We start from the raw sequence: 25,407 nt of genomic DNA on the forward strand, positions 1-25,407 counted from the left end.
ACCATGTTGGCCAGGCTGATCTCGAACTCCTGACCTCAAGTGATCTACCTGCCTCGGCCTCCCAGAGTGCTGGGATTATAGGCATGAGCCACCATGCCCAGCCTGACTCATTTTCTTGCTTCTCTTTTGTGCTATTCCTTTTCCCTAATTGTCTTCTGATCTTTGGATGGTTTGTATTTATGATTGAAGGACTAGATTGATTAATACTTAGTAGTTGGTAAGCATTCATTTCCTGCAGTTATTTAAATGTGCTTTCCTAGAAACACTCCCTCTCTTGAATGTGCAAGTGGGCAGCAAATTGCAGGCAACCTGTAGAGGCCATGTGTTGGGGTGGGAGATAGTCTGTCAGGCTGCGGATTATTGCATTTGCCAGAGTGAGAAAAGTTTTATGTGAGGGAGATTGAAGCTGCTTTTTGAACACTTCTCCCTTGACTCCATTTCCCCATTTATGTTTTAATTTTTATTTATTTATTTTAAAGATGTCATTTCTATGAGACTGTGAGAACAAGGAGAGAGGGGTAGAGCCCTCTTTTTATTTTTTTCCTTTTCATGGGTGTTCTTTTAAAGCTTTGACATACCGTGTTTAGTTTTTAAATGACCTCATGTTTTTAGGAATACTAATTTCTTCTGTGAGGTAGTATAATGAGTAGGTCATTGTGGAATGCTTTTTGAGAGCTTGTGCTATCATCTCAGTTTCAGAATGGTTTCCATGATTGGAGAAACTCCAAGTAGCCAAACAGGTCAGTGAATTTTCAGGCTTTAAAATAATGGCAAAAGAAGAACCACTGGTTAGTGGTAGAAAATGGCTGACTTGTTTGCAATATATATATATATATTGCAATGTATATATATTTATATTTATATATATTTATATATTATATTTTATATATATTTTAATATATAATATATAATATATATTTTATATATAATATATATTTTATATATATTATATATATTTATATATGTATTATATATATATATTTTTTTTTAAGAGACAGGGTTTCGCTCTTGTTGCCCAGGCTGGAGTGCAGTGGCACGATCTTGGCTCACCGCAACCTCTGCCTCCCGGGTTCAAGCATTTCTTCTGCCTCAGCCTCCTGAGTAGCTGGGATTACAGGTGTGCACCACCACACCCGGCTAATTTTTGTATTATTAGTAGAGACAGGGTTTCAGCGTGTTGGCCAGGCTGGTCTTGATCTGCTGACCTCAGGTGATCGCCTGCCTTCGCCTCCCAAAATGCTGGGATTACAGATGTGAGCCACTGCACTCAGCCTGCAAATTTTATCTTTTATTAATTTTAATCTCAGTTCTTAGAATACTGTGTATGTTCTATTTAGTGTTAAAGTCTTTGGCCTAAGTCATTCATGTTGGTTTAGTTTTTAAGGTTTTAGTTTTTTTTTTTTTTTAGTTTCCTTGTATAATACAATCCTTAAATATCTGTTAATCCTAAAAATGCCTTGTCTTCTGAGGCAAGGTTCTTGCTCTCGCTTCTCTTCTCTCTCCTTCACCAGTTAAATGTGACCTTGGTTTGGAACCAAGAGAAGAGACTCAGTAGAATCTCAGTGTGTCCCCTTTTCACTCATTAGAATTCACCTGTACTTGCCTGGCAGAAAAGCATGCATGAGAGGACTGTGCATCGTTCCAGGCTTGCCATTTGGCTCACCAGGTAGTCTGTGATGGTAGTGGATGCAGTCAAGCCTAAAGCCTTCCATACTCAATGGTAAACTTGTTGGATGTTTGAGTTCTGTAAAGTTTTCCAGACCATTGGTCACAAAGATTTTCTTGCCATGCTAGAGGAATATTGAAAGACTATAGAGAAACATGAGTGAAAGGAACTAGTGAAAAAAAATCTGTAAAGAGAAGTTAATCAGGAAGGGCTGGCAAGGTGGAATCGTATATTTCCCGAAGTATTCTAGGCAGTGGAACTCTCTCTTTTTTTTTTTTTTTTTTGAAACAGAGTTTTGCTCTTGTTGCCCAGGCTGGAGTGCAATGGCACAATCTCTGCTCACTGCAACCTCTGTCTCCCGGGTCCAAGCGATTCTCCTGCCTCATCCTCCCACGTAGCTGGGATTACAGGCATGCACCACCATGCCCGGCTAATTTTGTATTTTTTGTAGAGATGGGGTTTCACTGTGTTGGTCAGACTGGTCTCCAACTCCTGACCTCAGGTGATCACTCCCTTCAGCCTCCTAAAGTGCTGCGATTACAGGCATGAGCCACCGCTCCTGTCGCAGCAGTAGAACTTGTGGAGAAGCCTAAAGCCTATGTGAACTCCATAGGTGATGATCTTCGAATGAAATTATATACTGAATATCACTGTTCCTTTATACATCCAGAGAGTTGTATAGAGTTACATGCATATATTTTGTTTCTAAGATTTTACTGACGGCACAAAGTTTAAAACCTAAGGTGGGGCTGGGGGATCTTTCTAGACTAGGTCCATGAAGTATAATTTTCCTAGATGATGGAAATGTCCTACACCTATTCTGTCTGATATGATAGCCACTCGTCACATGTGACTGTTGAGCAGTTGAAATGTGTGTGGAACAGAAATTTCATTTTATTTAATTAACTGTAATTTTATGTAAGTTAGTGGCCATGTATGAGATAATGTAGCTTTAGACTTTAGTTCCCAGAAGGTGTTTCTATCCAGAACAGTAGTCGAAGAGACTGTGGGAGAATCAAAGGAGGAGGCCCAGGGCCATGGGAATGAAGGAGGATCTACTTTGTTTTTATGGACCTTAATCCTTCCCCATCCTAATCCATTAAAGGGACAGATGGAAGCATTGTCTTCAGGAAGAGCTGCTGCTAGGGAGCTGTACCTGTGCCTAACATTTGTTTTTCGCAGCTATGGTCCTGAGTACAATAACATTAGGATATGAGTTGTTTTACATCCAGATGAATGAACATTCCAATTTACAGACCACGATGAAAGATACTTTCTCCCTTGACTCTTCCTCAAGTTTGCTGTACCCCATTTTGCTGATAACGGTGGTCCTCATCTCTTAGAATGGGGCTGCTTTTGGCATCTAGATGAGAAATAAAGGGTCTTGCTAAAGATTTCTGCTGTTCTCTAAACCAGTGTTTCTCCATCTTAACATGTACATGAATCATTTGGGATCCTGCTAAAATGCACATTTTGATTCAGCAGGTTCAGGGCAGGACCTGAGATTCTATATTTCTCACTAGCTGCCAGGGCAAGCCAGGGACCACTTTGAGGAGGAAGGCTTTAGTCCTAAATAGTCAAGATTACAGAACGGTCTTTATCCAGTTTTCATAGCCACCACCAGATGGCAGCATGTCCACTTGCTCTACCTGCTGTTGCTGCTCAGCTCTTAGGAACAAGAGCCGCAAGATTGGAGCCTTCGTTTTTCTCACAGTTGTTTGTGATCTTCTCTCTGCTTTACTAGTCTTGGCCTTTTTGAGTCAGCTTACATCAGGCCTCTGAAACCTTGTCTCTCTGGTCCTCCAGTGGGGAGCCAGCTGCTTTCTGCTGTGCTCAGCACTAGGACAGTGCCTGTTTTCAGTTAATATAGGCATGGGGTATTGACTTAAAGGATGTCTGTCACACTTCTTCCTTTTAATAAAACCAATCTTTTTATATATTTAGAAAATTTATGAAATGTAGAAAAGAAACTATTGATTATCTGTAATCGTACCTGCCAGAAAAAAATTAATGTGTTTGTGATTTGGTCATTTAGTCTTATTCCATGCATTTTTAGTTATATATTTATATTTTCTTTTATAAAATGCGATGAGAATGTAAATTTAAATTGATAAAAATGTATGTAATAAAACCTAACACTTTTGCTTTTTAAACCTTATAAAAAGATTTTGGGCAAAAATGAAATCTCCTTTTGAAATAATTTATTTCTATTTTCTATTACTTTTGACTATGGATGAAACTTCAGAAGAGCTTTTTAATTTTTAATTTCAAATCTGCATATATGCATAGTAAGTCATCACTTAACATTATTAACAGGTTGTTGGAAACTGACTTTAAGCAAAATGATGTATAACGAAACCAGTTTTACCATAGGTTAATTGATAACGAACAAGAGTTAAGTTCCTAAGGCATAGTTTTGGTCACAACATCAACAAACTTCTAAATAAAGATCTAATATTAAACATGGAAATAAATGTGAGCTATATATACATTTAAGAAAGATTAATAAAAACAAGTAAGATAATTATTTACCCAGTTATTCCAGTTCAGTGTTGAAGGTGGCCAGTTTATTCTGGCAGCTCAGGGAGCCAAGTGGGAGCCAGCCCTCCACAGGATTCCATTCAATTGCAGGGCTCACTCGCACACATCCACACTCACTCAGACTGGGACAATTGAGACATGCCAGTTCACCTATCGTGCACATCTTTGGGGTGTGGGAGGAAACCTGAGTACTTAGAGAAAATCCATGTAAAGATGGGAAGAACGTGCAAACTCCACACAGTGTCCCCGGTGGGGACCCAATTTGTTTTCTCATCGATGTTATAATGAAACCCTGTTGAAAGGAATGTTATTTGAGGACCTGCTGTATTTGCTAAATGTGATCATTGTTGAAAATTTGTAAAAGTATAGTTTTATATAAAAGCAAATTTATTGTAATTACATGTTAGCATATTTTTATTCAGTCTTTTATTGTTCAGTACTTACGTAGTCATCTTTTAAAAAACTCTTGATTATAATGCATAAGCAACTTTGTTTCCTGATGTTTCTTTTGACTCTTTAAGCTTATAGGAAATTTAGAAACAAAATCAGAAAAGATCAGTGAAGTAAACAAGTCACCCACAGCCCTCCTACCAAGGGATACCATTTGTCAGTATTTAGCAACTTTCCATCTGTATCATTCTCTGATTTCTTTCCTGATGTTTGAATCTTTCGCTCATCTATAACTGCCTTCTTAACAAGTCTGAACCATGTAATCATGTATTTATTATGCAGCTGCATCTAATTGTGTCTTTTGTTGAGCTTAGTATGTTTCTGTTCATTTTCATGTGAGTTTTTTACTAAACTTACTTTCCTGGGGGAAGAATGATGTTTTTGCGAAGATATTATCAGGCAGACAAGCAGCAAGTTTCCATCAGCCTGATAGTGAAGGAAGTTTCTCTTTTGCCAAAGGTCCTATTTTTTTTTTTTTTTGTACTGTGAGTTTTCATCATTTTTTGTGTGTCTTCATAGGTGTTTTAGGATGAAGATGGGAGGGCAAAGTCCAGGGATGCTAGCCAGATACTGCTTTACTACATACAATTTCTATCTCAGTGAGCTTCCAGCTAAGGTGATGTGGGTCTTTCTTTGCCAAATGATTATCATTTTCTGTTTTCTGGAGGATGATGCTATAGTGGATCTTCCTTCTGCCTGGCACCTGAACGTCTCTTGATTAGAGTGGGCAATGAGTGTTTGCCCCGGAAATGGTTATGTGTATGTTTCTGGTGTTCTGGCTTGATTTATTGAAATGTGATTTAGATGTGTGTCAGAAGGTGTGGCAGATGTTGGAGAGCACTGTCTGGATTCCCCTGGATCCCTTTCACCATTTCTGGGTACCCCCTGACATTGGTGTGTGTGCAGTTTGAAAAGTCAGCACCCAAGGCTTGTTTTCAAGGGAGTGTCTTTGGGCTTATAGTGGCTGTTTTGCTCATGCTTCTTTTTAAACCAGAAATGTCTGGGAATTTATATTGTCCAAAGGCAGCCTGTAGCTAGTGACTGATAGATGCGAGAATATGAAAGCCCATTTCCTTTGCCTTGCACAGGGACCACTCTGAAGTGTGAGTCACACTCTAGAGCCTTCCTGTGGGATCAGGCTGAGACCACCCTCTGTGGGACTTTGCCTGAGTGCACACCTGGCTTCCCCTCTCACCCTTATTCTGCTTCCTCCACTCCCCTACTGGTCTTCCTCCTTAATAAACTACTTGCGCGCAAATCTAGTGTCTGCTGCCAGGGAACCTGAATGAAGCATGCTTTTAATTTTTTTCCTATTTTCAAATAGCCTGTCTCTTTTAAAGTATTCCCACTCTGGTAGAACATGACATTGAACATTCATTCATCTCTTCACAACCATGATAGTGCTACTCTGGGCCAGGCTCTTTTCACTTGGTGTGAAAATAAATGTCCAGTTCTGCTCCCTTATCTGTTCTGTAAGATTCCATTTTAATTAACAATACTTTTTGATACCTAATAAAAAAAATTTGTCATTTTTTTCCAACACTTCATCAGTGACTTCTTTCTCTTTCTTTCTTTCTTTCTTTCTTTCTTTCTTTCTTTCTTTCTTTCTTTCTTTCTTTCTTTCTTTCCTCTCTTTCTCTCTTTCTTTCTCTCTCTGTCTCTCTTTTTTCTTTTGAGACAGGGTCTTGCTCTGTTGCCCAGGCTGGAGTGCAGTGGTGTAATCATTATTCATTGCAGCCTCAACCTCCTGGGCTCAAGCAATCCTCCTGCCTCAGCCTCCTGAGTAGCTGGGACCACAGGCATGTGCCATTACACCTGGCTAATTTTTGTATTTTATTTGTATATATGAAGATGTCTATATATATACACATGTGTGTGTACATATATATGTTTTGTAGAGACTGGGTTTTGCCATGTTGCTCAGGCTGGTCTTGAACTCCTGAGCTCAAGCAATCCACCTGTTTCAGCCTCCTAAAGTGCTGGGATTACAGGAGTGAGCCACCGCACCCAGCCAGTGGGTGTTTTCTCATCATGACTACTTTATCAAATATGTTGAATGAAAAAGATATTGTCTTTCCTTGGCCAGAGGGATGGCTCCTTACTTGGCCTTTTCCACTTGCAAATAAGACATAAAAGTTTGGGTGGCTGACATGTAGTTGGATGTTGCCGTCGTGCTAAGCCATCTTTCTGCTGTCACTCCCTGAATTGTTATATCAGTTATCTATTACTGCATAACAAAATACCCCAAATTTCGTGGCTTAAAACAACAAGCATCCTGGGTGTGATGGCTCACGCCTGTAATCCCAGCACTTTGGGAGGCCGAGGCGAGTGGACTATGAGGTCAGGAGTTCAAGAGCAGCCTGGCCAATATGGTGAAACCCCGTCTCTACTAAAATTACAAAAATTAGCCTGGCACGGTGGCAGGTGCCTGTAATCCCAGCTACTCGGGAGGCAGAGGCAGGAGAATTGCTGGAACCTTGGCAGCAGAGGTTGCAGTGAGTGGAGATCACGCCACTGCACTCCAGCCTGTGTGATAGAGTGAGACTCCGTCTCAAAAAAAAAAAAAAAAAAAAACCCCAAAAAACAAAATACCCCCAAAACCGACAAGCATTTATTTAGCTCCTGATCCTACAGGTCAGCAATTTAGTCTGGGCTGTTCTTATGGCCTTAATTGAACTTACTCAAGTGTCTGCAGTCTTTGCTGATGTTGGCTGGTTTCTTTCACATCTATAGGGTCTCAGTTTGGACAACTAGGCCGATTCCTTCCTGTTCTGTGTTGTCTCTTATCTCTCAGTAGGCTAGCCTGACTTGTTTACATGATGAAGGCCAGAGCCTCAAGAGAGTCAGCAGAAGTATAGAAGGCTTCTTGAGGCCCAGGCTCAGAACTGGCACAAAAATCACATCGACTGCATTCTATTTGTCATAGCAAGTCATGAAGCTAGTCCAGAATCAGGGGAGGGTGGAGGGGAAAGAGGCTCCACTTCTTGACGGGAGGAGCGGCAAAGTCACACTGCACAGCATGTGAGTATGTGGAGGGTTGAAGAAGTGTGGTTATTTTTGCAATCTGTAACAGCTGCAATTTCTGTATTCAGAAGCATTACCTGGTGCTGTTTTGTAGGATTCAGCAATGGTGATGGACCCACTAGTGAAAACGACATTTTCAGGAAGGTCTTGGAGCAGCTGGTGAAGTATATGAACTCAGGAAACCGGTTATTGCATAAAAACTTTCTGAAGCAGGAAGTAGTTCAGAGGTTCTTGCGCCTCCTTTCTACTCTGCAAGGTAATTTTTTCCACAATGTTCGATTATGTTAAAAATGATTTATGTTCATTAAAATTCTTTTCTAATATCTGTTCAGAAATTAATTTAAAAAAAAAAAGATAATGTATCTACATGTAAAACATTCAGACAGCACAGAGCATTCTTTGGTGTAAAATCCATTGCATACCCCTAAACTTCAACCCCTAAATCCCATCCCCAGAAACAACCTGTTACTAGCTTGTTATGTGTCCTTCTGGAATTACTCTTTGCATATACAGTCATTTAAAAAATACTGTAGATATTTCTCTCTTCTGTAGATACTGGCTAATGTTGGAGTATAAAGTTATTATAGAATTAAATGCTCTTCTTTTTCATTATGGGGAAATCAGGAAACTTCCTGAAAAGAACTTTAGATGACAAAAATTTAAATAATTTGGGAAGATTCTAGAAATTCTAAGTAGGTAAAATTTAATATTTTTAAAATGGACCCTTCATAAGGCTGGGATGTCTCCATTTTACAAAGAGTGCAAGAAGGCATGGCCAGAGAAACCTAAAATACTCAGGGTATGCAGCAGATGATAGTATTTAAGGCTTGGAGTTTAGCATTCAAGTCTTGTTTCCAACATAAAAGATCTGTGACCTTAGGCCAATTAATTAACCTCTTTAAGCTTCAGTTTCTTCATCCCCTTGCCTTAGCTAGGGAACTAACCTCGTGAGATAATGGATATAGAACACTTAGTCTAATGTCCTGCACATAAAATGCTAGTACTCGTTAGCTGTTAGGATGGGTTGAGATGAGGCTAGGTTGTCAGCCTTTCTTTCTTAGGTATCAGTGAGTCAAAGATAACCAGCATACCTGTTACACACACTCTAGGATGGGGCCACTTTGTATAGGATCTATTAGATGTAGACATTCTGTACAAACCATATCTAGGGAGCCTTTGGTTTTTGGACTTAATGTCATTTGGTCTGTGGCCCATGAGGACTGTCCTCATTTATACTTAGTGTTGTGAAAATAAAACCTTATTTAATGGTATTTGGTAAAAATCTCATAAAAGCCCATTCCATGGGAACGCTGCTTCTCCAATGTCCTTTGTGTCTTATGGCCTATGTTCCTGTGCCTCCTTTTTTTCTCTGTAGGTTATTGTGAGTGTTGGTATGGGCTCTTCTTTCTCTTGCTTTGTCTTGGTTACTTTCCCCTTTCCTCTTATTCCTTACTCTTCGTACCTTTCTTGAAAGTCTCTCCCTCAACTGTCTTCCAGAGCTGAGTGGGTCTCTAATCCACTCAACCTTTTTTACTCTTTTCTGTCTTCACTTTTCCTTTTTTTTCCTCTTTGTATCCTTAACTGGCCATAGGGTAGGCTATTTATAGCTCTTCCTATTGAAAATGACAGACTCGAATGGGCTGAAAATTGGCAAAAAGGTAACTTTTTTTGATTCTCCTAATAAAAGTGCCAGGCTGACTTTAAGTACAGCTGGCTTCAGGGAGCTCACCAATGTCACCACGACCCATTGTCTCCCATCTTTCAACTGAGCTCTCTGCTAGTTGGCTTCCATCTCAGACTCTCTGTGGAGATGACATTGAGGTCTCTAATCTCTAACTTGTCCCACATTTCTGGACTTGTGGACCCATCTGTTTCTCTCTTTCAGTGGTTCAAACAAATGTCCTAGGCTTCACTTTGGATCACGATGTATACCTCTGTAGCTAAATGTGATCAGAAGGATGGAGATTCTTGATTGGCTTAGGTCCAAATCACATGCTACCCTATCTCATCCATACGTCAACGGAGAGTGCCAGAAGGTGGGAGAGGGCTGTTACCAGATGATGAATGAATAGATTCCGGGGGACAAAAATTGCAAATGCCTATTTAAATAGTTTGCCTTTTACACTTTTATTCTGATTCCTGTTAAAATAAGATGATAGACTAGCCTATATTTAATTTCTTCTTATTTTAAAATGAACATTTTAAATATTAAAATGAATATTCATTTTAAGAAAACTTGGAAAAAGATGGGAAGCAAAAACTAGCAAATGCAAATCAAGTTGCTCTTATTTAGGTAATCCTTGATTTTTCTCCCCTTCTGCTCTTCCTCCCTGCTTTCTTAGTGGTAGGGTTGCCAGACAAAATACAGAATTCCCTGTTGAATTTAAATTTCAGATAAGCAATGAATAATTTTTTAGTATAAATATGTCCCTAAATATTGCATATATATACTTATACAAAAACTTATTTGTTGTTCATCTAAAATTCAAATTTAATTGGCATCCTATGTTTTTATTTGCTAAATCTGACCATCTACTTGCTGAAGATCTGTTTAAAATGTTTCCTACTCTTGGCCGGGCACAGTGGCTCATGCCTGTAATCTCAGCACTTTGGGAGACTGAAGTGGGCAGATCACAAGGTCAGGAGATCGAGACCATCCTGGCTAACACGGTGAAACCCTGTCTCTACTAAAAATACAAAAAAGTAGCCGGGTGTTGTGGCGGGCGCCTGTAGTCCCAGCTGCTTGGGAGGCTGAGGCAGGAGAATGGCGTGAACCCAGGAGGTGGAGCTTGCAGTGAGCCGAGATTGCGCCACTATATTCCAGCCTGGGCGACAGAGTGAGACTCCATCTCAAAAAAAAAAAAAAAAGTTTTCTACTCTTAAGATTCACCAGCAGTATGGAGTGGGATAATTTTTATCCTGTCTTTAGACATCAAAGATCAGATGGAAACATTTATTTATCATGATAAAAAATCAAGAATTAAGGGATAAACCATCCTCTCATGGTTACCTTGCAGCTCTTGACTTTTTAATTGTTCTGTAGTATCTCTCTGTATTTCAGTATTTATTAGGAAAGGACACTCTTAATATCATGCAAAATTCAAGTCAGGCTTTTGCCCTTCTGATCTCAGCAGAATACTCTGAATTCAAGTATTCTGCATTAAGACACAGTCATCATACTTCTGTCTCCTGGGCCAGGGTCTGTACTCTTCATAGGGTATTTCTAATCTTCCCATGAAGTCTCAAGGTCATTACATTGATGTTCATGAGTGGTTAAGCAAAATGCCCCAAATAATTAATTACTTGTTTATATAATCCATGTTAATTATATATGGATGTTGGGTTGTGACTGGGGAAAGAAGAGAAATCATATGAACGTTTTTGGAATGTGTCTTACTCTTATTTTTAAAGAAATTCCTCCTGACCTGGTCTGTGATATTAATCAAGACTGTGCCACCACCGTTTTCAAATTCTTATTGGAAAAACAGAAATGGCCTGAGGTGCTTCTGCTGCTGACCCGCAAAGTAAGTGGAGAGCCACCGCTTGGGGATTGCCTTATCAAAGACTGCAACTTCTCAGACCTCGACATCTGTACCATCATCCCCCATCTCAGCACCTGGGACCAGAGGAAGAAACAGCTTCTGGGCTGCCTGATAGACAGTGGAGGTGAGAGTGACTGGATGCTAAGCGTTGGAGACTTGTCCACATTCTCCACATGATGGAGTCCAGGCCACTGCCTGCCTTTCCTTTGCTTTTGGAGGCACCATGAAGTTCATCCTCATTGCCTACCCTGTATATTCTTGTTTTGAAACAGTGATGGAGGTTACTGCCCTGTAAGTGAGTTGCCCTTGAGGAACTCCGCATTTTTGTGCATTCCAGTTACTACCTTTCTCTTTTGTATGGGAAACATCAGGTGTGTGAAGGGTCCTTGGCTCTGGTTTAGCCTACAGCAGTCATTTCCTCCTGACCTCTGGCTAGACTTTGACTTGCAGTGGATATACTGTGTGGATCCTTGTCTACTCCTGTGACATTCTTTTCTGATCAACGGATTGGGATTCAAGATGCTTGTTTTTAAAGAAACGGTCAAGTAATTGGTGGGTGGAAGCATCTGCTGCTTTAATGAGAACTATCGCGCATGGCTGGGTGTGTGTCTGGAGTGTGCAGACATCTTGCTGAATTGGCTTTTATTTCCAAGCTGATTTAGAAACACCAACCTCCTCCTACCTCTGTCCCTCACACCTCCACTAATGCCACTACTAACTGTGTGGCATTGGACATGCCATTTATGCCTTCATCTCCTCACTGGTAAAATGGGAATAAATAGGCCCCCTTTCATAGGGTTGTTTTGGATATTAAATAAGTTAATGTGTGCAGGCTTTTAGAAGAGTACCTTGGCTATGTAGTTCTCTGCTTGCTTCGTGCTGTGTGAGGAATTGTCTTTCATGAGAAAAAACATTATGTGTTATCAATAACACATAATATGTAAGATATAACAGTGACACATAAGACATTGTGTGTTATCAATAGCACGTTGATCCTTAGCCCTCAAAGTGCCACACACCTTGCAGAGCCTTTAGGTGTTGGCTCCATCCACAGCTTTCAGGAGGTAGATGGGGTGGCTTCTATAATTTATTTTTTTAAACTCCTTCCTTAAGTGGAGTGTTACTTTCTTTGCCTGGAAACCACAGCTGTCATGGAATTCCGGTTTTATTCCTTGATTCAGCAAGCACTTATAGAGCACATCTCAGGATCAGGTGCTAGGAACCAAGCCCACAGAGGTGAGTGCGCAGCTGCTGGAAGTGTGTGGAGGAGACTGCAGATCTATAGTGGGTGGGTCTGCCTTCTGGTGGACGTTGGGGAACTTTGATGCAGAGGAGCTGTGTGGACTGAACTAAAAAGAAGGTGTTCTCGGGTGGACAGATGTCAGGGAAGATGGCAGTTGAGAATAGGAGCTCAGTAGAAGCAAGGGATGTGGCATGTTCTCACTCATAAGTGGCAGTTGAACAATGAAAACACATGGACATAGGGAGGGCACATCACATACCAGGGCCTGTCAGGGGGTTGGGGGTTAGGGGAGGGATAGCATTAGGGGAAATACCTAATGTAGGTGACAGGTTGATGGGTGCAGCAAACCACCATGACACGTGTATACCTATGTAACAAACCAGCACGTTCTGCACACGTATCCCAGAACTTAAAGTATAAAAAAAAAAAAAAAAAAAAAAAAAGAAGCAAGGGATGTAGAAAGTGTCCTCACACTGACTGTGTCAGGAATGATGTTAGGCGGGTGTTAGAGTTTCAGTTCTCATGCCCTGTCCTCATGCCAGGACAGTGGGAATGGTGGGAACTATGCTCCTGTGGTGGGGAGCTGGAGAGGAGGCAGGGGCGAGGCCCCCAGACAGGGGCTTGAAGGAGCTGGGCTTTCACCTTGTGGCTACTGGCAGAAGCCTTTGCCTCCCAGAATGGGTGCTGGTAGGAGGATCTTGGAAGTTAGGTAAACATTAGCTCTTCCCTTGCAACTGAATAACTGAAGGGGTCCTTCTCTCGTCAGGCGAGCCAGGCTGTGCCTGCTCACATTGCCCTTCCCTTCTGTCCTCTCCCAGCCTTGCCTGATGGTCTTCAGGAGAGCCAGGAGAGGCCACTTGTCACGTGCCTGAAACATGAGGACTTCGAGTTGGCTTTCCTTCTCTTGACCAAGGGCGCAGACCCCCGTGCTATTTCTCTCACGGAAGGTGATACTCCTTTGCATGCAGCACTCCACATCTTTCTAGAGATCAAAGGTAAGCCCTTGTTTTTTAAGCAGCCGTTTCCTTGAGGAGGAAGCTGGATATTAGAACTGATGCTATGTTTTCTGGTCTTTCCTTTTGTGTAAACCAGTGATCTGAAAAAGGCCCATTTCTTGGCCAGGCCTGCCCATGTCACCTGGCCCCTCACTTGTAGCATAATGGGAAGAAGTGACCACCATGGTGAATGGTCAGGGTGGGTTGATGGAGGATTCTTAAGTTCCAGAGTTGGCTGTTGGTAGCTGAAAAATACTTTCCATTTATTTATATCATTTTCAAGGGTCTGCATATGAAGGATCTTGCTAGAATCTTATATGGTCATTTCAGGAACTACCATGACATTTGGGCTGGATAATTCTTTGTTGTAAGGCATTGTCCTGTGCATTGTAGGATATTGAGCAGCATCTCTGGCCTCCACCTACTAGCTGCCAGTGACACTCCCCTGGTTGTGACAATAAAAAATGTCTCTATACATTACCAAATGTCCCTTGGGGAGTAAATCACCGTTGCTTGAGAACCACTGAGTTCTTTAATGGATTTCAGATTTTTGGGGGAGTTCAGCATTCTGAGATGCCCCTGGCTGGCATCACTCTCAGACCCCAGGGTCTGCTGTCCCCTGAGAAGAGTGGCTCAGTGCTCACAGGGTTTTGTTTGTGTCTTTCAGCTGACATTGGTTTTAGCTTCCTCAACCATCTGTTGGATCTGTTTTGGTCCAACCCCACCGAATTCGACTACCTCAACCCCAACGTCCAGGACAGCAATGGGAACACGCTGATGCACATCCTCTTCCAGAAGGGCATGCTAAAGCGCATGAAGAAGCTGTTAGACCTGCTGGTGAAGTTCGACATCAACTTCAATCTGAAGAACAAAGAGGGCAAAGATGCACGGCACCGGATTAAGAAGAACGACTCTCTGCTCTTGGCCTGGAACAAAGCTCTGATGGAGAACAGGAGGAGGAGCCGGCAGGACTCTGCTGCCCACCTGGGGAAGCTCTCAAGGTCCACTGCCCCTGGTCACACGTCTCAGCTCAAGTCCCAGGGTTCATTCAAGTCAGTGCCATGTGGTGCCACTGCCAGAACACTGCCTGAAGGAAGTGCAGTCCCTGACAGCTGGGAGACTCTCCCAGGTACCCAGGTGACCAGGAAGGAGCCTGGAGCTCTCAGGCCCTGCTCTCTGAGAGACTGCCTTATGCAGGACATCACAGTTTTGATTCAGCAGGTTGAAGTCGATCCGTCTCTCCCAGAGGACTGTCTTCAGAGCTCTGAGCCTCTGGAGGCAGGAGCTGGCAAGGAAGGAAAGAAAGATGAGCTCCAGCCGACCCTGGGTGCAGGGGCCCCTGACTGTAGTGAGGTGGCGGAAGGACATGCTCAGGTGGGCCTTGGGGCGTTGCAGCTTGTGCCTGATGATAACAGAGGGAAGGAGGGCAATGACGATCAGGATGGCTGGAGCACGCAGGAGATTGAGGCCTGCCTCCAGGACTTTGATAACATGACCTGGGAGATCGAGTGCACTTCAGAAATGCTGAAGAAGCTGTCTAGTAAGGTAATGACCAAAGTCATCAAGAAGAAAATCATCCTTGCCATTCAGCAGCTGGGAAATGGCGAGTGGACCCAGGGCCTGCAGAAGCGACTGAAGCACCTGAAAGGAAGCATCCAGCTCTTCGAAGCTAAACTGGACAAAGGAGCCCGGATGCTCTGGGAGCTCGCCATTGACTTCTCCCCTCGATGCAGTGAGAACCCTGAGAAGATCATTGCCACGGAGCAGAACACGTGTGCAATGGAGAAATCAGGGCGGATCTACACGGAAATCATCCGGATATGGGACATCGTCTTAGATCACTGCAAACTGGCTGATTCCATCAAGGCCATCTGCAATGCCTACAACCGGGGCTTGTCCTGTGTCCTGCGGAAGAAGCTGAAGGGTATCAATAAAGGCCAAGTGTCAGCTAACATGAAAATTCAAAAGCGTATACCTCGCTGCTATGTGGAGGACACGGAGGCTGAGAAGGGCAGGGAGCATGTCAATCCTGAGTACTTTCCCCCAGCCAGTGCAGTGGAGACAGAATATAACATCATGAAGTTCCACAGCTTCAGCACCAACATGGCCTTTAACATCCTCAATGACACGACAGCCACAGTGGAGTACCCCTTCCGGGTGGGCGAGCTTGAGTACGCGGTGATTGACCTCAATCCCAGGCCACTGGAGCCCATCATCCTTATTGGGCGAAGTGGCACTGGGAAGACAACCTGCTGCTTGTACAGATTGTGGAAGAAATTCCATGTTTACTGGGAAAAAGCTGAGCAGGCAGGAAGCCCGTTGCTGGCCAAACAGGTCTGGCTGAAGAGAAGGTTGGAAGTGGAACCCGGAAAAGAAGAGGGTCCAGTTGGGGAGGAAGAGGAGGAGGAAGAGGATGAGGAAGAGGAAGATTCTATTGAAGTGGAAACAGTAGAAAGCATAGATGAGCAGGAGTACGAAGCCTGCGCAGGAGGAGCCGGTGTGGAGCCAGCAGGGGACGGCCAAGCTGCAGAAGTATGTGCACCAGAACATCCCCACCAGCTGGAGCATTTACATCAGATTTTTGTGACCAAGAACCATGTGCTGTGCCAGGAGGTACAAAGGAATTTCATTGAGCTTTCCAAGTCCACCAAGGCCACTAGTCATTACAAACCACTGGACCCCAACATTCACAAACTCCAGGACCTGAGGGACGAGAACTTTCCTCTGTTTGTCACTTCCAAGCAGCTGCTTCTTCTGCTTGATGCTTCTCTGCCCAAACCATTTTTTCTGAGAAACGAAGATGGAAGCTTGAAAAGAACCATCATAGGATGGTCCGCACAGGAAGAGTCAACCATCCCCAGCTGGCAGGAGGATGAGGAGGAGGCTGAGGTGGATGGGGACTACAGTGAGGAGGATAAAGCTGTAGAAATGCGTACAGGTGACAGTGACCCCCGGGTGTATGTGACGTTTGAGGTGTTCAAAAATGAAATATGGCCCAAAATGACCAAAGGGAGGACAGCCTACAACCCCGCACTGATTTGGAAAGAAATAAAATCTTTTCTAAAGGGTTCTTTTGAGGCCCTCAGCTGTCCCCATGGGAGACTCACTGAAGAAGTATATAAGAAATTAGGGAGGAAACGGTGCCCCAATTTCAAGGAAGACCGGAGTGAGATCTACAGCCTCTTCTGTCTGTATCAGCAAATCAGGTCCCAGAAAGGTTATTTTGATGAAGAGGATGTTCTGTACAACATATCCCGGAGGCTGTCGAAGCTCAGGGTGCTCCCATGGTCCATCCACGAGTTCTATGGTGATGAGATTCAAGACTTTACCCAGGCCGAGCTGGCGCTGCTGATGAAATGCATCAACGACCCCAACGCTATGTTCCTCACGGGGGACACGGCCCAGAGCATCATGAAGGGCGTGGCATTCCGCTTTAGCGATCTGCGCTCTCTGTTCCACTACGCCAGCAGAAACACCATAGACAAGCAGTGTGCTGTCCGGAAGCCCAAGAAGATCCACCAGCTGTACCAGAATTACAGGTCCCACTCAGGTAAGTCCAGGCCTTGGGCTTGCCTACCGGGGGTGCTTAGGCACAGACTTTGGGCTGCCTTTGAAACTGCCGACTAGCTCTTGTTAGGTTTTTACAGCTGAAGTAAGGGTAGTATTTTTGAATTTGTTGGTAAAAACGCTCATGGACAAGAGATAGCATGATTTTGGCCACTGTTCCTTAAGTTGATAATTTAAGCTGTGGTTGGGTGGCAACTGACCTTTAAGTAATTATATCTCAAGGAGTTTGCCATAACATGAATACATTTCAGGGGAACATTTAAACTGTTTGAGAACTTTCATTAAAGCACTTGGGAAGTACCTGCTCATTCTATATAAAGTAATATACCAGTTACAAGTCATTAATCCTTGAAGCAGGTTTTCTCCCAAAGAGAAGAAAAGAAAAAAAAAAAAGGGATGGTGGTAGGCAGTGGGAGTTAACACACACTTGGGTGCTTTTAATTTGTGTCTTAGTTTTTCCCTCTTTCTGTGCCAGGCACAATGCTAAACAGTTTACGTATAGTGCTTAATCTTCATAACACCACTGCGAGGTAAGCATCAGACCCATTTTTCAAAGGAGAAACTAAGGCACACAAGTTTAAATAACAGGGTACCAATGCTGGAATATTTCCTTTATGGTTTATAGATACTAACAAATTTATCTCCTTTGGCTGACAAATATCTGTGAACAATATGGAGTATTGCTTTACATGTTTAAAAACTGTAATTGGACATATCTTTCTGTAACTGGGTATTTTTGCCTAATGTTATGTTGTTGAGATTTCTTTCTTTTTTTTTTTTTTGTTTTTTTTGAGATAGAGTCTTGCTCTGTCACTCAGGTTGGAGTGCAGTGGTGTGACCTTGGCTCACTGCAACCTCCACCTCCTGGGTTCAAGCAATTCTCCTGCCTCAGCCTCCCGAGTAGCTGGGACTACAGGCGCCTGCCACCATGCCCAGCTAATTTTGTATTTTTAGTAGAGATGGGGTTTCGCTATGTTCGTCAGGCTGGTCTTGAACTCCTGAACTCAGGTGATCCACCTACGTCAGCCTCCCAAAGTGCGGGGATTACAGGCGTGAGACCTCGTGCCCAGCCTGTTGTTGAGAATTTTGCATGTTGATAATGTGGAGTTCTGGTGCATTCATTGAGGTTCACATAGCATAAAAGGCACCCATTTGAAATGTTCAGTTTAGTGGTTTTTAATGTATTCACAAGATTGTGCAACTATCACCATCATCTAATTCTAGAACATTTTCAGAAATTAAAAACCCCTCAAAACCCATAACCATAGCAGTTACTACTCATTGTGTCCTTCTTCCCACTCCACGGTAACAACTCATCTTTCTGTTTCTACGGATCTACCTATTGTGGACATTTCATATGGGTGGAATCATATAATACATGGCCTTTTGTGTCTGGTTTCTTTCACTCAGTTTAATGTCTTCAAGGTTTATCCATGTATAGTATGTATCAGCACCTTATTCCTTTCTATGGTTGAACCATCTTTTATTCTTTGAGTATGGTTACATCAAAAATTACTTGTCTAGTTCCCTAGAAGGCCATTTAAGTGGATTCCACTGCAACTTTTGTGCCCTTTTCTGATTCTCCTGTTAATGTAGATATATCTTTGGCCCCTGCTAACTCCTAATGGGAAGGGAACCACAGTAGAAACTTATTTGCTTAGATTCAGCGGTTTCCACTTAGGCTTATTGCTTTAGATGGTATACTTTTAATAACAATAGTATTGGATAGTCACATTTTCCCTTCACTATTTGGTAATAGCAATGGGGATACATATGCCCATTTCATGATGTTCTACCTAGACCATTGTATTCTATCTGGTGTTAGCAAAGGGCACATGGCCTCTAAGAATAGTGGAGACACCCAGGAAGGTCTGTGTTCAAATCCTATCACTTGGAGATATTTATTAGCTTCTCAGACCTCAGAGTTCCTGTTTGTAAAAGTGCAATTGTCTCATCTGTCTCACTGCATTGTTGTGAGGATTAAATGGGATGACTTTTTTGAAGGTGCCTGCTGTATGATAGGCATTAAGTCAATGTCACTATTAATGTCACTTCAGATGTTAGAGAAGAAATGGGACCCAGGAATAAATCTCTTTGGAAAATCCTCTCTCCTGCTCTGACATTTTTTCTTAGTGTAATCGTCTCTCAACTGGGTATAAACCTGGGGGAAAAGGGTGATGGAGGCCTTGGTTGCTGTCCTTAGCTCACATGCAGCACTGTTTTTACCATGGTAATGTTGCTTCTGACTCTGTAAGCACCAATGGGAGAGGACAAGGTAATTCTGGTTTTCTTACCAAAGTCAATACCAGCCCCTTATGAGAGCATTCTAACAGCTCTCATTGTTTTTTTTTTTTTTTTTTAATTGAGACGGAGTCTCGCTCTGTCACCCATGCTGGAGTGTGCTGTGGTGTGATCTTGGCTCACTGCAACCTCCACTTCCTGGGTTCAAGCGATTCTCCTGCCTCAGCCTCCTGAGGTCTCATTGTTTATATTACATTTTTGCCTTGACTCTTCTTTGTGAGGTAATTTTCTCTAATATGAATATAGGTTGGGAATGAAATCCAACAAAACTCTCTGAGCACAGCAACATATCTCTGCCTTCTCATCCGCTGCACCCGGAGAGCTCAGGGCTGTGGTGGTAATCAAATGGGAACTGAAAACAGGCTTGCAATTATACATACTGTAGGGGCCAAATCTGCTTCTCAGGAAAAACATGTCCCCCACCCCAAATAACCAAAAAACTCAGCCATGTTGTTAATTATCCAACTTGGGTTTTCTGTTTCATTCCAGGAATCCTCAATCTGGCATCTGGAGTGGTGGACTTACTTCAGTTCTATTTCCCAGAATCTTTTGATCGCCTTCCAAGGGATTCTGGCCTCTTTGATGGTCCCAAGCCAACTGTTCTGGAGTCTTGTAGTGTAAGCGACTTGGCAATTTTGCTACGAGGGAATAAAAGGAAAACTCAGCCCATTGAATTTGGAGCCCACCAGGTGAGCTGCTTGGGATTTTATGTTTTGAAATAAAAGACAGTTTGCAACTGAAAAAAGTTTGAGAAGCTAAATTATACCGCGAGGTAGCATTAAAAATATTCCCTGTCCCACAGTGGGTAAGTTCCAGAGATGGCTGAGTGACCAAGTGTTTCAATCTTTCCCCTGGCCTGCCTGACCGTGTTTATGCGGCCATTTCTCTTTAAAAACATTACCTATCTTCCATAGAAATAGACTGAGGCTTACTGGGGTTTTCTTTGTAGAATTTGATGTTCTTTTGTTTTTCTTCAGGTAATCCTTGTGGCCAATGAAACGGCAAAGGAGAAAATTCCAGAAGAGCTGGGGTTAGCACTTGTGCTAACAATTTATGAAGCAAAAGGCTTAGAATTTGATGATGTCCTCCTTTACAACTTTTTTACTGATTCTGAGGTATGTCGCACCTAATTCTTTTCACACAATGAATATTTATGTATGAGCTGAACTTCACTCTGGGGAAGAGAATTTGGAGCTGAGGGTAAGAGACTTTATCACAGGCTCCTGTTTGTGTTTTGGAGCATCATTCATTCAGTATGAGGTTTTGTGTGTTTAGATGTGGGTTTTGACATTAGGTGTGGGTTGTTTCACAGTGTGTCATGGGCTGGTTCCCCCTGTGCCCTGCCCTTCTTTGGCTCTCTAGTACCCAAGTTCCAGTGTCCAGTTCTCATTAGCCACTGTTATCCTTGGCTCCCAGGCATGCCCAAGTTGGAGCAAGCTCTAAGGAGAGCCTTACCGATGAAGCCAAGGTTAGCAATATCCACCCTGTGATGACAGAACTGGGTAAGGTCAGTTCATAGATAGAGACAATTCCAGGAAGACAAATGAGGCTTGGTTCCTGCCCTCTGGATCAGGTAATGTGGGGGACAAGAACAGCTTCCTTGCATGGGAGACCCCTCTAGCATGGCTTCACTACCACTGCTTGCAGCCCATGCGGATGATGGCAGCCAAAGAGTCCCCACATTGACCCCCAGTGACCTCTGTGTTGGTCCACTGCTTTCACTTGGCTCCTGAGTCCTTGTGGGTTTTTCTCCCCAAGCTTAGTTCAATATGGGTAGAGCCACCAACTCATGGCCATTGCCTTGGGTTTTCTAGCCACTGTTTTCTTTTTCCCACTATCTTTTGGGGGAGACTCAGGCTGGCTGCTGACTGTACTGTGGGGTCTTCTTTGGGGACTTAGCTGGCTGTGTCCCAGTCCTTGTTGCAGACTTCCTTTGCACTGATGCATGCTTGAAGGGGCTGTGTTATACCCAAGTCAAGAGCACTGTTGGCTTTAACACTTTAAAAATCTGCCCCAGAACTGACCCTTTAGATGGAGTCCTTCCTTTTTTTCTCATCATTTTTTAAATGTTATTTTGCCTTAATAGCACAACTATTACAATATTGATGTAGGTGCTTTCCAGTTTACAGAGTACTTTTTGAAGTCATTGTCTCACTCCACCAACCCTCTGAGGTTATATCTACTTTCATTACTCTCATTCTATTTTTTAAAATTTATTTTTATTTTTATAGAGATATGGTCTTGCTGTGTTGCCCAGGCTGGTCTCAAACTCCTGGCCTTAAGTGATCTTCCCACCTTGGCCTCCCAAAGTGCTGAGATTATAAGAATGAGCCACCTTTATCTGTAGATAAAGCAGAAGGTCACTGAGATTAGTACATTTCTCATAGTCATAATGTAGATGGCAGAGCCTGGAGATGAACTCAGATGCTTTGAGTTCTAAATCTCTTTCCATTTTCCTTCATTTTAAAGCCTCGCATGCGAATTGAGTTCCAGAACCTTCCACAATTACTGTATCATTGCTATTCCTTATGTACATTCCTTTCCTATTAAATTTTGCTAATAAAATCAGATGCACACTCATTAACCCTGGAACCATTTTTACCTCTGAGGACTAACTTTTTTTTCTAATGATACATCCATCGGTCATGGTTGGACTGAGGCTCTCCTAAAAGAGGAAGGGTAAGACTTTGTTGTTTCTGTTCTTTATTAAGTACCAGTTGTATGCTTGTGCGAGTAAGAAGCTCAAGGAGCTCTGGACTTAAGGATCTGTAAATCGTGGTTGGCTCTATCTGTGAAAGAAAAATCCAGTTATGGGTCTTACCTTGATCCTGGAAGTGGCGAAGGCTCAGGTATCTTGACCCGGTGCTCCCACCAATGGCTCAGGGAGTTGCCTGAAATTAAAACAATCCTAAACGGAATCTTTTGTAAACATCCACTTCATCCTGTGTACACAGTAAGACTTTGGAAAATACTTTGGTTGGGGTTCTTCCCAGTATTAATGTGACCGTGTATTCCCTGGCCCAAAGCACACTCTCAGTTTATCATTTACAACCTCCAGGCCAAAGGAAGTCAGTCAGCAGATGAGAGGAAATGCTTTCATAAAAGGAGAAGAAAGACAGGTCCCATATATCCCCAGCCTCCTGTGGTCTGGCTGCTTACATGGGGTTTCTTTCAAGGTAACTGAAGGCTGCTGAACAGTGATTGCTATTTGAACTTGGGGAACTGTGGAGAGCTCCTCTCTCTCCTTGACCTCTTCTTCCATCTCATTTATATTTCAGGCAAGCTCTCTCTTTGAAGCAGCTGTTATCTGGGCTTATATGTGGGTGGGTTGAGGGGTATGGTGCTTGTTGGCCTGGTTTGTGATTCTTCTCTCTGGAGGGTTTATTGTTACCTGTTGAACCACATGGTCACCAGAGCTGTCTCTTGAGATGTGAAAGGGACCACAGAACGGCTACCCCAAAGCTTTTTGTAGGATGTTACCTTCTTTTTGGGGGAGAGGAAGTCATTCTTCCAGTCACCCTCAAGCTATCCTTCTGTGGGGACTTAGAAGGGTAACTGCCATTTATACCTTGCCCCAGTGGGACCTCCTTTCTTTCATACTCATGGCAGTGGGACAGGAGGGACTGTGAAAACTACAACCTTTATGGGTTGTCTAATTGACCTAGAGAATAGACCCCTCAAAGGTAGGCTTGCTAGTAAAATCTAAGCCTTTTCCTTCACAATTGATGGTACCAAGAGAAGAAACTGGAAGACTTTAAATTTTCCTGCTTTTATTCCCCCAAATGCTGTAGGCCTGTATCCTTGCTGCAAGTACATAAGCACACTCCTGAAAGGCCCCACCTTGGAAATAAAATATGTTTGATTCATGAAACAGGCCATTCATGTGCCATCTGAGCAGCTTTTGCTTCTCTTACAGCTGTTTTAAAATACATTGTTCTTCCCTAGCCCTTTCAATATTAGCCAGTCTGTATCTCATGCTACCTGCCAGGAGGATCCTCTCAAATGTCAAGCACTTGTGTCTTCTGCCTACTTTCCTTGGTAAACAATTTTGTTGTCTGCATAGCTTCACAAAGAGGACAGTCACAAATATGTCCTGAAGATTGTTTTAAACCTTCCAACTACTTAAGTGATTTCATGATTTCCAAACATGGTGATCAGTACTATAATCGATTAGTAGCATAACCATTCCTATTTAATAGACAGTGTTTAAGGCGTTTAACCCTGTTTACATAGTTTAAGTGATGGAGTAACTTAAGGCAGGTAATAAACTCTATCCACTTCACCTTTTCAGCATGCTTTAAAAGTTACATAGATGGCAAGTAGCACCATTTTATAAAAAGAAAAGTAAAGGCTGGGAGAGCTACTCTCACAGGACATAGGAAAGTATGAAATATGAAGTTTCTTAAGAATTTTGAATTCTAAATTCTGCATGTAATCTGGGCACTTCAGTTTTACTGGGGTCTGTAAACTACAGCCTGTTGGCCAAATCCAGAATACTGGAGGTTTTCTATGGCCTGTGGGCCAAGAAGGGTTTTCACATTTTTAGATGGCCAGAAAAAAAACCCAAAGGAGAATAATATTTTATGGCATATAAAAATTATATTAAATTTGATTCAGTGTTCCCAAAAAAAGTTTTGTTGGAACATGACACACTCATTCATTTACTTGTTGACTGTGGCTGGTTTAGCACCAAAATGACAGAGTTGAGTAGTTGCAAAGAGAGATCATGTGACCCGCAATGATAACAATATTTATTATTTGACACTTTAAAGAAAAAATTTACCAACGCCTGGTGTTTGTAGTCACTTTGGTTTTGGGGTTTGGGTAAAGGAAAAAAAATGGGTAAAATATCGACTATTAAACATTGTACTAGACATTTGACACTGATTATCTGTTTTTATTTTCCCAACAAAGTTGAGTAGTAGTATTCTCATTTTATAGAGCAGGAGAATAAACAATATGTTCAAGGTTGCATAATTAATAAGTGGAAGAACTGAGATACAAATTTGTTCTGTCTGACCTCAGAGTCTACCTTGCACACCATAGCACTGGATTTTCTTCATCCTCATTTAAATAGTTAGAAAATTCTGCCACAAGTATCTTAACGGCTGACCCTATATGCATCTCTTAACCATGTTTTGAGAAGGGGTGAGGATTCCCCTGTCCATACTGATTGTAGAAATTCTTTCAATGAGAATAATTCCCTGAGCCCTTAGCATTCTTCCCTGGAAGTGGTCATGTGTGCCTGGCTTCTTAGCTTCTTGGTCTAGTTATGGGGAATTTTCACAACTTCCCTGATCTCTGCTTGTGCAAGTTAATCTCCCTCCTATCCATTCTAAGATCACAGGCTGGATCTTCCTCAAAGTTGGGGTTGAAGGCCTGGTCCCCCGATGAGGCTTAATTTTCCATGAAGCTTAGGGAGGCTGTATGCGTAGTTCAAAAGCATATTCTGTTGGTTTTCACTTTTTTGTTGTTGTTCAGGCTTATAAGGAATGGAAGATCATTTCCTCATTCACACCTACATCAACTGACTCCAGAGAGGAAAACCGGCCATTGGTTGAAGTACCCCTGGACAAACCAAGCTCTTCTCAGGGTCGATCTCTCATGGTGAATCCAGAAATGTACAAGGTGAATTTCTACCATTTGTCAACACATGTACTTGACATGGAAGTAGTGAAAAAGGCTTGGAAGAGAAGATGAGAGGAAAAATGGAGCTTGCACTTAGCTGGTTTTCCTCAACAACAGGGAATTGAGGATAAGAAAGCGGGGGCAGGGATCTCAGTATTGGTAAATTCCGTTTTTTTTTAGTAGAGAACTGGGCTTGATGGGCGGACACTGTCTGAAAACAGAGGGAGGAGGGTTGTCCTTTCTAGTTCACCACTGGAACTCAGCTTTGTTCAGAAATTTTGATGCAATCATAAGGTAGGTTTGGAGTAATTCAGTACTAGTGATAGTTATAGTAAAAGTGTATGACTGGTTTAATTTTTAAAAATAAATCACAGCAATTGTGTAAGATGTAATCTTTGTGATAAACTGAGTACACGGGGTCTGTCTGTACTCTTCCAGTGAATCTTCCAC

The 25,407-nt window shown here is 42.4% G+C and overlaps 1 protein-coding gene across 6 annotated transcripts in view; it reads left to right on the top strand.

Annotated features, from left to right (window-relative positions):
* The window catches only part of TRANK1 (tetratricopeptide repeat and ankyrin repeat containing 1), a 125,183-nt gene that overhangs the window by 73,773 nt on the left and 26,003 nt on the right, over positions 1 to 25,407 (top strand). For all 6 annotated transcript variants that reach the window (XR_010114240.1, XR_008658548.2, XM_055283499.2 and 3 more), the window contains 7 exons: positions 7,776 to 7,937; positions 11,093 to 11,347; positions 13,285 to 13,461; positions 14,129 to 17,011; positions 19,819 to 20,018; positions 20,307 to 20,444; positions 24,811 to 24,957. Coding sequence is in view for 4 of the 6 variants with exons in the window: in XM_055283499.2 (XP_055139474.2) it covers positions 7,776 to 7,937; positions 11,093 to 11,347; positions 13,285 to 13,461; positions 14,129 to 17,011; positions 19,819 to 20,018; positions 20,307 to 20,444; positions 24,811 to 24,957 (3,962 nt within the window). In the remaining 2 variants the exon portion in view is untranslated. The remainder of the gene's footprint in view (positions 1 to 7,775; positions 7,938 to 11,092; positions 11,348 to 13,284; positions 13,462 to 14,128; positions 17,012 to 19,818; positions 20,019 to 20,306; positions 20,445 to 24,810; positions 24,958 to 25,407) is intronic.

Source organism: Symphalangus syndactylus, chromosome 1, assembly GCF_028878055.3.
Source record: "Symphalangus syndactylus isolate Jambi chromosome 1, NHGRI_mSymSyn1-v2.1_pri, whole genome shotgun sequence".
NCBI classification, from domain to species: Eukaryota; Metazoa; Chordata; class Mammalia; order Primates; family Hylobatidae; genus Symphalangus; species Symphalangus syndactylus.